Source organism: Netta rufina, assembly GCF_964035555.1.
Source record: "Netta rufina genome assembly, chromosome: 3".
Classification (NCBI taxonomy): Eukaryota; Metazoa; Chordata; class Aves; order Anseriformes; family Anatidae; genus Netta; species Netta rufina.
In genome coordinates, this window is record NC_140125.1 from 56773583 (window position 1) to 56787772 (window position 14190).

The following is a 14190-nucleotide window of genomic DNA, read 5'->3' on the forward strand; positions in this document are numbered from 1 at the left end:
TCTTTAAACACAAGCATCTTGACTCGCAACATCTGAGCTATACATCAAGTACTTGTCCTGCTACAACTGGTTCCCAGCGTCACTGTAGCTACCTGTCTTACCTCTTTGCTGACCATACTCTGTTTCCGTTCCTGACAGCTACCCCTAAATCTCTCTGCTGCATATTCATTGCTTCTCCTTCCTTCTATCTGCTTTACCTCCTTCCTTTGACTGCCAGCTCCAGCAGAGCTTACTGCACTAGGCTCGGGACCATACCACACTGTACCTTCACTGTGTTTCCAAATATCTTCAACGTGCAAGATCATCAGAGCAATTTCCTTTTCCTGGTGGCTTGGAAATTCCATCAGCTCTAAGTGTTGATTTGAATGCTTCATTTTAGGCATGAACCGTACGGGCAGCAGTATCCAGGACAAGGACCTCCCTCAGGACAGCCACCATATGGAGGACATCAACCTGGAATGTATCCACAGCAGCAGGTAGGAAAAGGGGAAACAGTTATATTCATAATATTTGTTTAATAAATGTCACCCCAAAGTTCTGTATACACTCAAAACATTGTTTATAGAATGTATGTCTTTTGGCACAAAGGAGCACTGTAGTTCTGGTCAGAATCACAGCCCATATGGATAAGCAGTGTATATGCAGCTATAGGAGAATATGTTCATAACACTGAAAGAGCATAAATTTTAACAGATGTTCTGTGGCTTTGGATGTGTATCAAGTGAATGTCCCAAGTTAATAACCAGCAGACTGGGAAAGTATAACTCATAGGCTAGTAAAGTGATGCTGCCTCACTTTCAGAAACAAATAGGAAAGCTGCTTGACTGACAGGTTGAAGGGCCTCAAATTATGTCATGCAGCCAAGTGAACCCAACAGAAAACCGGAACAGAGTAAATCATGCAGTACTCGCAATTATTTTGAATGTTGTGGTGGGTCATGTGCATTACCTATCTTTAATATATATCAGATGGTATATTCCCTGTGTGTTCTCTCAAGTAATATGTTACCAATACATGAGAGGTGTTATTAGTGTTAAAAATAACTTAAACATTTTGTACATTTCAGTCTCTCAGTGTAAAATCTTTGAAAATGCAAATGATACACAGATTTAAGGTTTTTGTAAGATGCATCATTACTACTTTGTGGGTGAAATCCCTTCTTGTAAGTCAATAGCAAAACTACACTGACTTCAACAAGGTCAGAGTTTCATCTTGCATGTTATGAGTTCCAGTTTTACGGTGATCAAAATTAGCTTCCAAAGTAGAAAGCATTTCTGTATAATACAATGTCAGAATGTAAGCTTGTTTTCAGACAGTTCCAAATAGTCCTTTTCAGCTTGGGGTAGAGTTTTACTAGGAAATTTAGGAAAGAGAAAAAAGAGCTTTTAGGTTACATTGTACTAAAAAGGCTTAAAATGTTCAATTTCTTACCTATCTCTTTGGTTCAAACATCTCTAAAATAGCATCATCAAAAAAGTAATGTGCTGTTCTTTTCAATGAGCATATACTAGCAGCTGAGATGATTTAATGGGGAAATTGCAAAGATGCATAACAGAACAGTTTGAGATATTCCATGCTAACGTATGTAGGTTATATATTAACTACATGTTCATTTAAGCAAGAAGACAGCTTAAATTTGTGTGTGTGTGTATATATATATTTGGTCCTGTCCCTAGTGCTGTTCATGTGCTTTGTATAATGTCTCTTGAATGCAAAATGCATTCATTCAAGCGTGAATGCAAAAAAGCATTGAAGAATGAAGGGCGAGAATCCTGGCCTTGGCCCCTCCCAGAGGGGGCTCCCACTCCCGGAGGATTCCCCCTTTCCACTTAGCTGGGAATCAGGTTGCCCCTTCCTTACTCTATTTCCTAAGTTTCACTCTGTAGCGTTCAAGAAGAACGTGAAAAATGGCCCTTTCAAAGCCTTATCTGCAGCCTGAAGGCTAGGGAATGACTAGGAAGGAGGTGCTTGGAGCATGAACCCCTGGGGCTAATGAAGCACTTTGAGCCACTTTTTTCAATTCCTGTATGAATGCTTGTAGCCTGAGAGTTATTACACAGCAGGTGACCGGTGTTGGTGTCTTTTTGTCTGTTGCAAGATCTCACAATTCCACTTTCCCAGTGGAGAGAGGCACATTGTGTAGCCTCGGTCAACCCACTGAACCTTTACACAGGAGGGGGAATCAGGTGCACCACTGCCCTCCGCACTGGTTACCTTTAGGCATAAAGCAGGATGTACTTGCCACTGTAGTTGCCACTACATAGACAAGAGCACTGAACAGCTTTTATAAAGGCACGTGCTTCATTCCCAAGTGTCTGCTTTAAGCATTCTGAATCACTCAGGTAAAACAAACACCTTCTTAGATGTGGCAACTACCAAGTCAGTTCTCAATGTATGAATTGGCCCAAAGCGTGGAATTTGCCACAGCAAGTAGCTTATGTAAGGCTGAAAAGGTTATTCTCAAACAGCCAGACAGCTCTACAGCAAGTTAAAAAGAAATAAAAAATACTTTTGAGCAATGCAGCAGTTGCATTTTTATGTGCACCAAAGTTGGAAGATGAGTTTATGAATCCCAGGGCTGTTTTAACTGACCCATATTGAATACATACTGAATTTTATCTATATGTAGATATAGATACCAGGGGAGCCATAACTTTGAATTTACCATAGATCATATATTCAAAAATTGCCCCTTTAATACAAATGCTGCATTCGGAGTGGTTTGAACTGTGCAACAAATTCCCAAAGGATTCAAGGACCCCTGCAAACTTTACCACTTTCCCCTCAAATTGCAACATCTTTATTTTTGTCCTGCTGTCTTAAATCCAAACAAACTCGTATGATTTAAAACCAGCTCGTCTCCCCCCACAGTGTAACAGCTTACCTCACACAACATTCCCCAGTTGAGAGGGTGAGAAACAAAGACGGAATAAACCATGGGTGGCAGCTGTTAGTTACATTGCTTCATTCATCACTGATCAGCAGTGTAAGAACCTGCATAAACTCGAGTAGAATGTTGGGATGTGACCAGCTTTTAAAATAATCTCACATGAAATTAAACGTGCTCAGGATGATTAGGGAAGGAGGGCTGGTTGCCCAAGCAGGACCGTGTTTCCAGGAATTATGCAGAGTAACAAATGAAGGAGAATTTTTCTCCTAATAGTATAGGTATTGTGTGTAGCTTATGCTCTGTCATAATCTGGTGTTTCAACCTTACATGCTTGTGGCATATCCTGTTATTTTAAGAGTTCATTCAGTGCTTGTCCCTTGAAGAGATTAAGTCATTGAGTGGTTTTGTTTTAAAATTTGTCTTCTTAGAGGACTAAGCATAAAAAAAGAGTGAAAATATCTTAGCTGGTGAGGACTGCTGCCTTTCTATGCGTGTCTTAAATGGTCAATGGAATTTTATCTGACAGATAGGAAAGGAAGGGGAAAGGGGGAAAACAAGAGCAAGCATAAGAAAATTCAGCCCAAGGATAAGTTTCCTGTCAATATTAAGTTACAAACGCAGCACAACAGAGGCTTAAAAAGAAAGCCCTCGATCAAGCCTAACTAGCAGTGTGTGCCTGACTGGAAGCAGCATGATCCTTCCAGAATGAGGAGCCTTCAGCTTTTTAAATGAGCTTCCAGACGATCTATTTGATTGTGTATGGAGCAAAAGTGACAAATCTTCTTCCCTTTTTTTCTTTTTTCCAGAACTACAAGCGACACATGGATGGCATGTATGGGCCCCCAGCCAAGCGCCATGAAGGGGATATGTATAACATGCAGTACGGCAACCAGCAACAGGAGATGTACAACCAGTACAGCAATGCTTACACTGGGCCTGACAGGAGGCCCATGCAGGGACAGTATCCGTATCCGTATAACAGGGAGAGGATGCAGGGCCCAGGGCAAATGCAGCAGCACGGAATACCTCCCCAGATGATTGGTGGCCCCATGCAGTCGTCATCCTCCAGTGAAGGTCCTCAGCAGAACATGTGGCCAACACGAAACGATATGCCTTACCCTTACCAGAACAGGCAAGGTCCAGGAGGCCCTGCACAGGCCCCGCCGTATCCAGGGATGAATCGCACTGATGATATGATGGTACCTGACCAGAGGATAAACCACGAGAGTCAGTGGCCTTCTCATGTCAACCAACGTCAGCCTTCTTATATGTCATCCTCAGCCTCCATGCAGCCTATCACTAGACCTCCTCAGTCATCCTACCAGACGCCGCCCTCTATGCCAAATCACATCTCTAGAGCTCCAAGTCCAGCATCCTTCCAGCGCTCTTTGGAAAACCGTATGTCTCCAAGCAAGTCTCCTTTCCTACCCTCCATGAAGATGCAAAAGGTTATACCCACAGTTCCGGTGTCACAGGTCACAGGACCTCCACCCCAACCACCACCGATTAGGCGAGAAATCACCTTCCCCCCAGGCTCTGTAGAAGCATCGCAACCAGTCTTAAAACCAAGACGAAAGATTACCTCAAAAGATATTGGTAAGCATCAAAACAAAAGCCAAATACCGAAACAGGTTGTGAAAAAGGGACTTTGATTTTTATTTTATTTTTTATCTGTTTTTATTTATTTTATTCATTTTTTATTTGTTTGTTTTTATTTTAAACCTATTTTGACAAATAGTTAACGTTGATAACTATTATGTGATAATGTTAAATAAAAATGTAATAACATATGCATCATGAGGATGATACCTAAAACTCAGCCCAGCAAATCTGACCTGGAATTAAATCAGTTTTTAATATGGAGAGCAGGGGTGTCAAAAAATGCACATTTGCATTAAAAATGAAGCTTCTCTCAGACTTCCAAAGGTTATGTGTTGACAGTTCCATCAGAGTGTTTGTTAAATCACCAGTGCAACATTTCTACATTCTTGTCCCGTGGAAGCTCACAACAGAGCTAATGCTGTTCCGCTGTGTACTTACAGTGTCTGCCTTCCTTGAGTGGCCCATTTATTCATTCCATATTATTTGTCTTTTTTTTTTTTTTTCTCCCCATATTCTTTCCCAAGTATCTACTTATCTTGAATTCCTGTTACGTTTCACACATTCAAGTTCTCATACTTGAAATTCCCACACTCCTGACAGAGTATTCTACTTGTATTTATGGATTGTTTGCTTTGGACAACTTCTCAAAAGTTTGTAAGATGACTTCATCTTCAGCAAAGTAGGAAGAATGGCCCTGTTAAGACATTCTCCAGAATTAAGTCTAAGCAGCAGTTACAGAAAAACAGAATGAAGCTAAGTGGTGAAACCAGGGTTTTAAACAAGCAATGTTTCGGTAACTGTTTCATTTGTATTTTTCACCCTCAGAATGTCACAGCTTGTTCTTTCAAAACTCATTAACAGACTGCAAGTATGCACTAATACTGTTTTGCTTTTATCCTTTCTTTCTCCAGTAACTCCTGAGGCCTGGAGAGTGATGATGTCTCTTAAATCTGGTCTTTTGGCTGAAAGTACCTGGGCGCTAGACACTATTAATATTCTTCTGTATGATGACAGCACTGTCGCTACTTTCAACCTCTCTCAGGTAGGTGGGAAAGCAATATACCTCTCAGCCTTCCAAGGAAAACAAGCGCCAATACAATACATATAAAAATGCTGAAGTCTCTTAAAATTGATCATAATCAACATAAAACTGAATATTGCAAAAGTTCCATTTGTGATTATTGGTAACAGTGAGCAACAAAACATGCTTGAGGCTAGAATAGGGGAAATAAGCTCAAAAGGGAGGATATCTCTAGAAAGGGACACATAGGAATGTAAGAGTTTTATCACTGGCAGAAGACTGATGTGTAAATTCACATTTGTTGTAGCTCAAGGACAATCCCAGAAAACAGCAATATGGTAGTAATCTTTTGCTGTTTCCAAGAAAAGGCATTGCAGAACAATGTTAAATCTACTTGAGACTGCCTTTCAGTCACTATTTGTCTGACTCAGTAGTCCCATACTAAGCTGTAAGATTTTCTGAATCACCTGTTTTTTGTTTCACTTCTTCTTCCAGTAAATTAGGTTTGTACAGAAATTTCAGATTTATAAGATGATTTAAAGGCTAAAACCCACTGTTTGTCCACAGGACACAAGTAACGTGCCATTTAACAGTGTATGCTTTTGCCTCACTACCTCCTAGAATTTTTCAGCCCTGCTCTACCCATTGGCCTGTTAGGTGGCAGTAATAGAGGGTATGCTGATAATGCACATAATTTAAAATTTGTGCAAATGAAATATTCAGTTTCCCTGCTCCATTCATTCCTTGGTTACTAATAGTGTAACTCATCATTTTTTAAATATAATGACCTTTTTTTTTTAAAACACAGACATAGATGGTACATTTCATCCCACCTAACTTTAGAACAAGGGATATCTATAGCATGATTCATCTCATCCTAAAGTAGAGATCTAAAATAGGTCAGATGAATCATACCCTAGAAATGGCCTCTAAAAGATCATGGACTATAAAAGGAATCTAGACAATTAGGTTAGGTGTGTAACTGTTGCAGGTGTTTGGGGTTAAGCGAGGCGAATCTCACCTGAATTCTCTCTATTAGAGATTGCATCAATGCACCTTGTGCAAATTACACAGAATACCAGATTATTTTAGATTTTTGGGGGGTTACTTTTGCCTTGAACACAATTTCCAATGGCAGTCAGGACTCCTTATGATGACTGATAATTTCTGCAGTTCGTAAGGATTTGTTTGTTCTTAATTCTTTGGGGGATTTGGCAGTGGCTAGAGAATTCGGAATGGACAAAGGGATACATTTTGCTGAACACCTATTAGTGTACAATTAAAACAACCATTAAAAGGCAGACAATCAGGCTGAATATATCATAACAGTAAAGAATTTTTAATAATAAAGCCACTGAGGATAATTAGCACCAAGTCCAACTACTGCCTTTCCATGAGAAAATGATTACAAGTTAATTAAGAGGATTAAAGCTAAATGAAAACTGTTTCTGAAGGATGACTTCCAGCACCAGGCTCCAATAACAATTTTAAAATACTGCCAGGCAAAAAGAGAACCATTCTAGTAGAGGTGGGATATTAATCTAGGATGTTAGTTCCTTGAACCCGAACTGCAGATTCCTACAGAACAGTTGGTTGTAGAGACTGAGGCAAAGGAGAAGAATCATCAACTTCGGGATTCGAATAAAAGTACAATTCAGAAAAGCAAGGCAAGTGTGAAACTTCAGTGCTCTGAACAGACAATAAAGAATACTAGGCACTTCCCAGGGGACAGAACAGCGAGGCTAGGTGTCTACTGTAGCTTAAAGGAGGCACATGAATAGAAGTATTGTACGTCTCATAGCTGTTATAGTTTAAGCAATTGGAGCCATGATAGTCTGACATTATATACTGATGGGACAGAAGCTAAAAGAATTTCCTTTAATAACTTCTGCCATACAGGGCTTAGCCACGAGTCCACAGCAGGAGGAGGGAAATATTCACAGATGTATGCTTTGGTGTTCCTAGTAAAATCCCATGCAGACAAAAATATTTATCTGTTTTTTGTTTCTTTCTTTCTTCCTTTCTTCTCCCCTTAGTTGTCTGGATTTCTAGAGCTTTTAGTAGAATATTTTAGAAAATGCCTGATTGACATTTTTGGAATCCTTATGGAATATGAAGTGGGAGATCCAGGTCACAAAGCACTTGATCACAAAGCAGCCAAGAAAGATGATAGCCAGTCCATGGCAGAGGATACTGGAAAAGAGGAGAACGACGAATGTATTGACTATTTTGATGAAGAGGAGGAGGAGGGGGATGATGAAAAGGTAGAAGAAGAAAAAAGCATTGTTTTTTCCACTCCTGGTGCCATTGCTGATCCAAGCGAGAGGCCAAAACAAGCCAGTAAATTTGACAAGCTGCCAATAAAGATTGTAAAGAAAAATAATCTATTTGTGGTTGACCGATCTGACAAACTTGGACGCGTTCAGGAATTTGATAGTGGACTTCTCCACTGGCAGCTTGGTGGTGGTGACACAACTGAGCATATCCAGACTCACTTTGAAAGCAAGATGGAGATTCCTCCACGCAGGAAAGCCCCTCCTCCCTTGAACTCTCCAAGCAAAAAGAAGGACCTCGAGGGGAAAGGCGAATCTGAGGAACAGCAAGAAAAAAGTATAACAGCAACCATTGACGATGTCCTCTCAGCCCGGCCAGGAGCATTGCCTGAAGACTCAAACTCTGGTTCCCAAACAGAGAGCAGTAAATTTCCCTTTGGGATCCATCAAGCCAAAAGCCACCGGAATATTAAACTGCTAGAGGATGAGCCAAGGAGCCGGGATGAGACTCCTCTATGCACCATAACTCACTGGCAAGACTCCTTGGCCAAACGCTGCATCTGTGTGTCAAATATCGTCCGTAGCTTGTCTTTTGTGCCTGGCAATGACACCGAAATGTCCAAACATCCAGGCTTGGTGCTGATCCTGGGAAAGTTGATCCTTCTTCACCATGAGCATCCAGAAAGAAAGCGAGCGCCGCAGACTTACGAGAAGGAGGAAGAGGAGGACAAAGGGGTGGCCTGCAGCAAGGATGAGTGGTGGTGGGACTGCCTCGAGGTCTTGAGGGATAATACATTGGTCACATTAGCCAACATTTCTGGGCAGCTAGACTTGTCTGCTTACACAGAAAGCATCTGTTTGCCAATTTTGGATGGCTTGCTGCACTGGATGGTGTGCCCGTCTGCGGAGGCACAGGATCCTTTTCCAACCGTGGGGCCCAACTCAGTTCTTTCGCCTCAGAGACTTGTGCTGGAGACCCTGTGTAAGCTCAGTATCCAGGACAATAATGTGGACCTTATCTTGGCCACCCCCCCATTCAGTCGTCAGGAGAAACTCTACGCTACTTTAGTTAGGTACGTTGGGGATCGCAAAAACCCGGTCTGCCGAGAAATGTCCATGGCGCTCTTATCGAACCTTGCCCAGGGGGACACATTAGCAGCAAGGGCAATAGCTGTGCAGAAGGGAAGCATCGGAAACTTGATAAGCTTCCTGGAGGATGGGGTCACCATGGCCCAGTACCAGCAGAGCCAGCATAACCTCATGCACATGCAGCCTCCGCCTCTGGAGCCGCCTAGCGTAGACATGATGTGCAGGGCAGCCAAGGCCTTGCTGGCCATGGCTAGAGTGGACGAGAACCGCTCAGAGTTCCTTTTGCACGAGGGTCGTTTGCTGGATATCTCAATATCTGCTGTCCTGAACTCTCTGGTTGCATCTGTCATCTGTGATGTACTTTTTCAGATCGGGCAGTTATGACATAAGTGAGAAGCCAAGCATGTGTGAGTGGAGATTAGAGGGTCACATATAACTGGCTGTTTTCTGTTCTTGTTTATCCAATGTAGGAAGAAGGAAAAAAAAAGAATCTTTGCTCCTCTGCCCCATTCACTATTTACCAATTGGGAATTAAAGAAATTATTAATTTGAACAGTTATGAAATTAATATTTGCTGTCTATGTGTATAAGTACATCTTTTTATTTTATTTTTTTTAACCAAAGTTGCTGTCTAGTACATTCAAAGGTCACACTTTTTTTTTTTTTTTTCCATAGATTATCCTTTTCAATGTTCTTTTCCATGTTTGTATTGCATATTTTTTGGGAAGCGAACTAGTGACTTTTTAAAAAAAATGTTATGGCAAACCATTGTATGATGGAAAAAAATCTCACCACTTTGAAACGAAAAGGTGAAAAATAACCAACATACCAAGTTCCTGTGTGTTTTATTTTTTCAAATAAGGAAAAAATAAAAAAAAAAAAACTTGTATACCATCACCCAAAGCTCTGTGCAATAGAAGATTCTAGTGATGTAGGTGTAGGGGATCAAGGAGGGTGTCAGTCAGTAGTCAAAATACAAAACGATATGGGTTTCTCCTCAGGAGAAATGGTTACATTAGGCTAGGAGCAAAACAAAACAAAAAATTCAAGTTAAAAGATTTTTAAACAAAACCTGATGATAAACATCAATTGCTTCCTCACCAGAACTGTCTTGTCTACATCTGTTTTTTGTTTTTTTTTGACCTTCCACAATGACAGTTCTTCACGATTCCTTTAATCATTTTTTAAAATATTTTTTTATTGCCTAAGGGCCGTGATGTATATAGAAGTTGTACATTAAACATACCCTCATTTTTTTTTTTTTTAGTACAAAGTTTTTAGTTTCTTTTTCATGATGTGGTATCTACAAAGTGATAGTAGAATTATTTTTTCTTTCATTTGGGCCATATCTCCAAAAAATAATAAAAGAAAAAAAAAAGAAAAAAGAAAAAACCCAACACAGAAAACCAACAACTGAGGGTAATGTACAAGTTTCTGTATGTATAAAGTCATGCTCTATTTCGGGAGAGCAGCCGATCACAATTTGCTTTATAAATCAAGGTGTGGAAATGGTTACGTATGGATTGATTTAAGAAAATGGTTACCAGTCTACAGACAAAAAAATATATACAGGAAAAAAAAAGGAAGAAACACAACTTCAAAGATTTTTCAGTGACAAGAATCTGCATTTGTATTTCAAGATAATGTAGTTAAAAAAGAAAAAAACTTGATGTAAATTCCTCCTTTTCCTCTGGCTTAATGAATTTCATTTATTCAGTATAAAATCTTTATATGTTCCACATGTTAAGAATAAATGTACATTAAATCTTGTTAAGCACTGTGATGGGTGTTCTTGAATAATGTTCTAGTTGCAATGTGGGATATCGGAAAGCAGACTAATTGCAAGAAAGAGCAATAATGATTATTCTCTTTCCCCTCCTTTATTATTATGACCTTCGGAAATATTACTCTGCTGTTCAAGTATTCTAGCAACTTGCTCTCGTTTTAGAAAAACCTTCTCAAATCACAGAGAAGTGTTTCTAATTATTATTTATAAAACCACAGAGCCTCAAAGGGGCAAATAGTCCTGACCATGCAGGTATCCAGTCTCAGTGCTGCGTTTGGGAGGGGCTGAAGATGGATGTTAGAAAAAGTGACAGAAGATTTTGTTAAAGCAATAACCAACTTGAAGAAAATGATCTGTATTCACTACCTGTAATTCTCTCTGTTGGTTAAAGGTGCAAATACCCCAGTGATGTGGGTATTTAGAATAAACACCCCCCCACTTCTCGATACTGTATGTGTCATTGCATACTTACATGGCCTCTCATCCTGGGATTTCCCTGGTAAAGTGGATCAGGCTTTAACAGAGCACATCCATGGCTGCAGTTGGTGGGAGATGGCCATTTCAGTTTCAGGAACTATCTGGTTTCCACTCTCACCTGGTGATATCTTGTTGCTGAATATTGTTCAAGCACTAATTTTTGCTGTTTCATCTTGGATCATTGACTTTGTTAGTGTGATCATAAAAAGCTAATAATAATCAATTTCTCCGGAATTGCCACATAATTACAGTGTTAGTGGACATCCTCCTCCCCTCTCCAATCACAGTGCGGAGGTAGTTGAAAATTACATCCCCCTTTGGCATACTGCCCATCGTGCTCATACGGATCGCTATAACATTAATATATGTAAGAGAATTTCAGAGACAGGTAAAGTATATACAATTATAAGCCGAGTTTGAAACGTGACTCCCTAGAGTCACGAAAAGTAATTTCTCCTTCTAGCTTTTCTTATTCAGTGATCTCTCCACTCCCACATCGCCTGCTGCAGCGGTCTTTCTTTCTCTTGCGTAACAAAGCATTCAGAAATAGGTGGTGAATTATAACCCACCTGTAACTCTTCATCACAGAAGGAGGCATATTTCAGGGGTGATTTTTACAGCTTAATACTAGGCAGTGTAGAAGTAGTATCCCCTACTAAACCCATTTCTTACTAACATTTTACAGCTTGATATTACCCTGTGGATACAAGCAAGCTGTTAAACAAACCCTCTGCAGAGCAATACTCACCCCTTTCTTGTCAAGGACATCTTGAGCCTATGCTCTTTTCTCTTCAGCATTCAGACCCAGAGATCTCTGGGGGAAAAACCACACCTGTGGCAAAACACTTGTGAGCTGTCAGAGCCAGAGCTTTAATGTCATTCAGGACCGCTCTGAGCCTGGTTAAAGAATGTGGTGGGGGGAAAAAAATCCATCTAGCCAGCCAGCCACATGATGTCCATCTGTATGGAGCATTGCTGCCACGCTTCCAGGTGGACCAAGGAGTAGAACTGCCTGGGGAACTGGAAGGCTGGAAAGGAAAGGTTAATAATACAGGTGCTGCCTGAATGTGATTTACGGTAGTAACAGTAAATTATTTAAATCACTGGTTAATATTACAACACATTTATCAGAAGAAAGGCAAAATGTAAGAACTCCTCTCTGTTGTCAATTTATGATTTCACATCTCTTCCTAATGTTTCCTTAAGCCTTTGGAGAACTACTCGTGAGACTTGTGAACTTAGCATGTTCTGACTGAATCCTGAACAAGTTTGAGCCGCTGTTTGTATCTTTCCTACAAGAGATATTTAATTTTACAGTTAAAATTTTTTACATTTTTGTGCTGATGTGATCACAGGTGCTGTGTAGCAAAGTTCAGACTAGTGCTAACAAGAGGGTGTGATATTTGACGTTCTAAAGCCATGACAAGTTGCTTTGGGGAAAGCAACCAATTAGTATCTTAGGCAATAATCAAACCCACAAGTATTTGACTGTATCAATAAGCTACCCATTGTTTGGCAGGACCGAGCAACTAATTGCTTATAGATTAAAATAGCAGCACTGAGATACGTGGAGTCCCTGAATCTCACTGACCTTTAGAATCACATCAGGAGCTAAAAGATGACTATCCCTTTTGGCAGCAAAATATGTTTTTGTTTCTTATTAGCATAGGTCAGCTTGATGGATGGGCTTGATGATCTTGAAGGTCTTTTCCAATCTAAATGATTTTACGATTTCCTACAATGTCCTAAAAAAAAGCTGCTCAGAAACACCATTTTCAACTATCCAAAAGGAAGGATGTGGAAGAAAAATTCACCCACATTTAAAAGCCTTTGCACTTTCTCTTCCATCTTGTTCAGGTATTTTACACCACAATTGGTGACTTCTGTGCCATACATCACTTCTGTGGGTCCGTTATCTTTTTGCCCTGGACACCTCCAGAAGATTTAATTACACAGAGAAATATTGTAGCAAATGCATATGTTTGTCTTTCACATGAAGGACTCACTCAGAACATTTTCACAGTGATATTTAGAACAGACCTCTTACTTTATAATAATATGAAAATACTGCTTAGTGACAGGGAATCGAGTGAAGCTGACAATTTTGACGAAAACACTTCCGTCCAATACAGGTCCAGGTGTTGCAGGGAGAGGTGCAGGAGTTCATTTCAGCCTTTGCTTTAACCCTTTGTCACTGCTTCACGCAGCTGCTTCGTTCAGAAGCTGCTGTTCAGTGTTACTCAGGGGCAGAGAAGAAATCCCTCACTGCTTCATCCTTCCCCTCTGGAAAAGAGGAAGGGCTGTAAACATCCACAGTGCAGATGACCAAGGTAACACAGAACTGAACTGGAACTTGGCAAGCGAAGTGAGGTGGCACACACTGGGTCACCCGTTCAAGAAGCTGTGTGCTGCTTCATTACCTCGCTATTGCTGTATCCTAAGAAGTAATACACACCTATTGCCCCAACGCTGCAATAACATTGTTACGATCACAAAATTCAGTTTTTTCTTTATATTAAACAGGAGAATAGTCTCAGGTTTTGAAACAAATTCTTCAGAGAGGGATGATGACTGCTATTTCTGTCACCATCAACGTGGTAACACCGTATATGTGGAAACCACACACAAAACCACGAAGTAGTCCCTGCTGCAAGAAGTTTATGTTCCAAGTCACGAACAAGTAAATGCAGGTGGAGACAGATGGGATAAAATGGAAACAAAAGCAACAGTAAACTAAAAATACAGGAACCACGTACAGAGTGCAATTACAAAAAGCTAGAATATGGTCCCATACCATTGGCAAGTTTAATTTTCTTCAGGATAATTTGTGAAGTTCCTGGGGGCTCTCCCACTTCCTTTTTCTGATGAAATCTTACATCTCTCATGCCCAATTCCTTTCCCTCTATCCATCACAAAGATATTTATAGGGATGGTTGAATCTGAAGAAAAGAGCGAGAGAAGTACTGAGGAAGGAGCAAGGAGAAAGACATGGCCACTTGGAGAAAGGGAGGCAGAATATGAAGACCAAGCTAAAAGAAAAGCATCCTGTGTC

The 14190-nt window shown here is 40.4% G+C and overlaps 1 protein-coding gene across 4 annotated transcripts in view; it reads left to right on the forward strand.

The window, feature by feature from the left end:
* The window catches only part of ARID1B (AT-rich interaction domain 1B), a gene marked incomplete at its 5' end in the record, with an annotated part of 322379 nt that extends 311721 nt beyond the window's left edge, over window positions 1–10658 (forward strand). For all 4 annotated transcript variants that reach the window (XM_084284568.1, XM_084284570.1, XM_084284569.1 and 1 more), the window contains 4 exons: window positions 380–476; window positions 3697–4486; window positions 5404–5534; window positions 7550–10658. In XM_084284568.1, coding sequence (XP_084140694.1) covers window positions 380–476; window positions 3697–4486; window positions 5404–5534; window positions 7550–9259 — 2728 coding nt within the window. In that variant the 3' untranslated portion in view covers window positions 9260–10658. The remainder of the gene's footprint in view (window positions 1–379; window positions 477–3696; window positions 4487–5403; window positions 5535–7549) is intronic.
* Between the last annotated feature and the right edge of the window lie 3532 nt (window positions 10659–14190).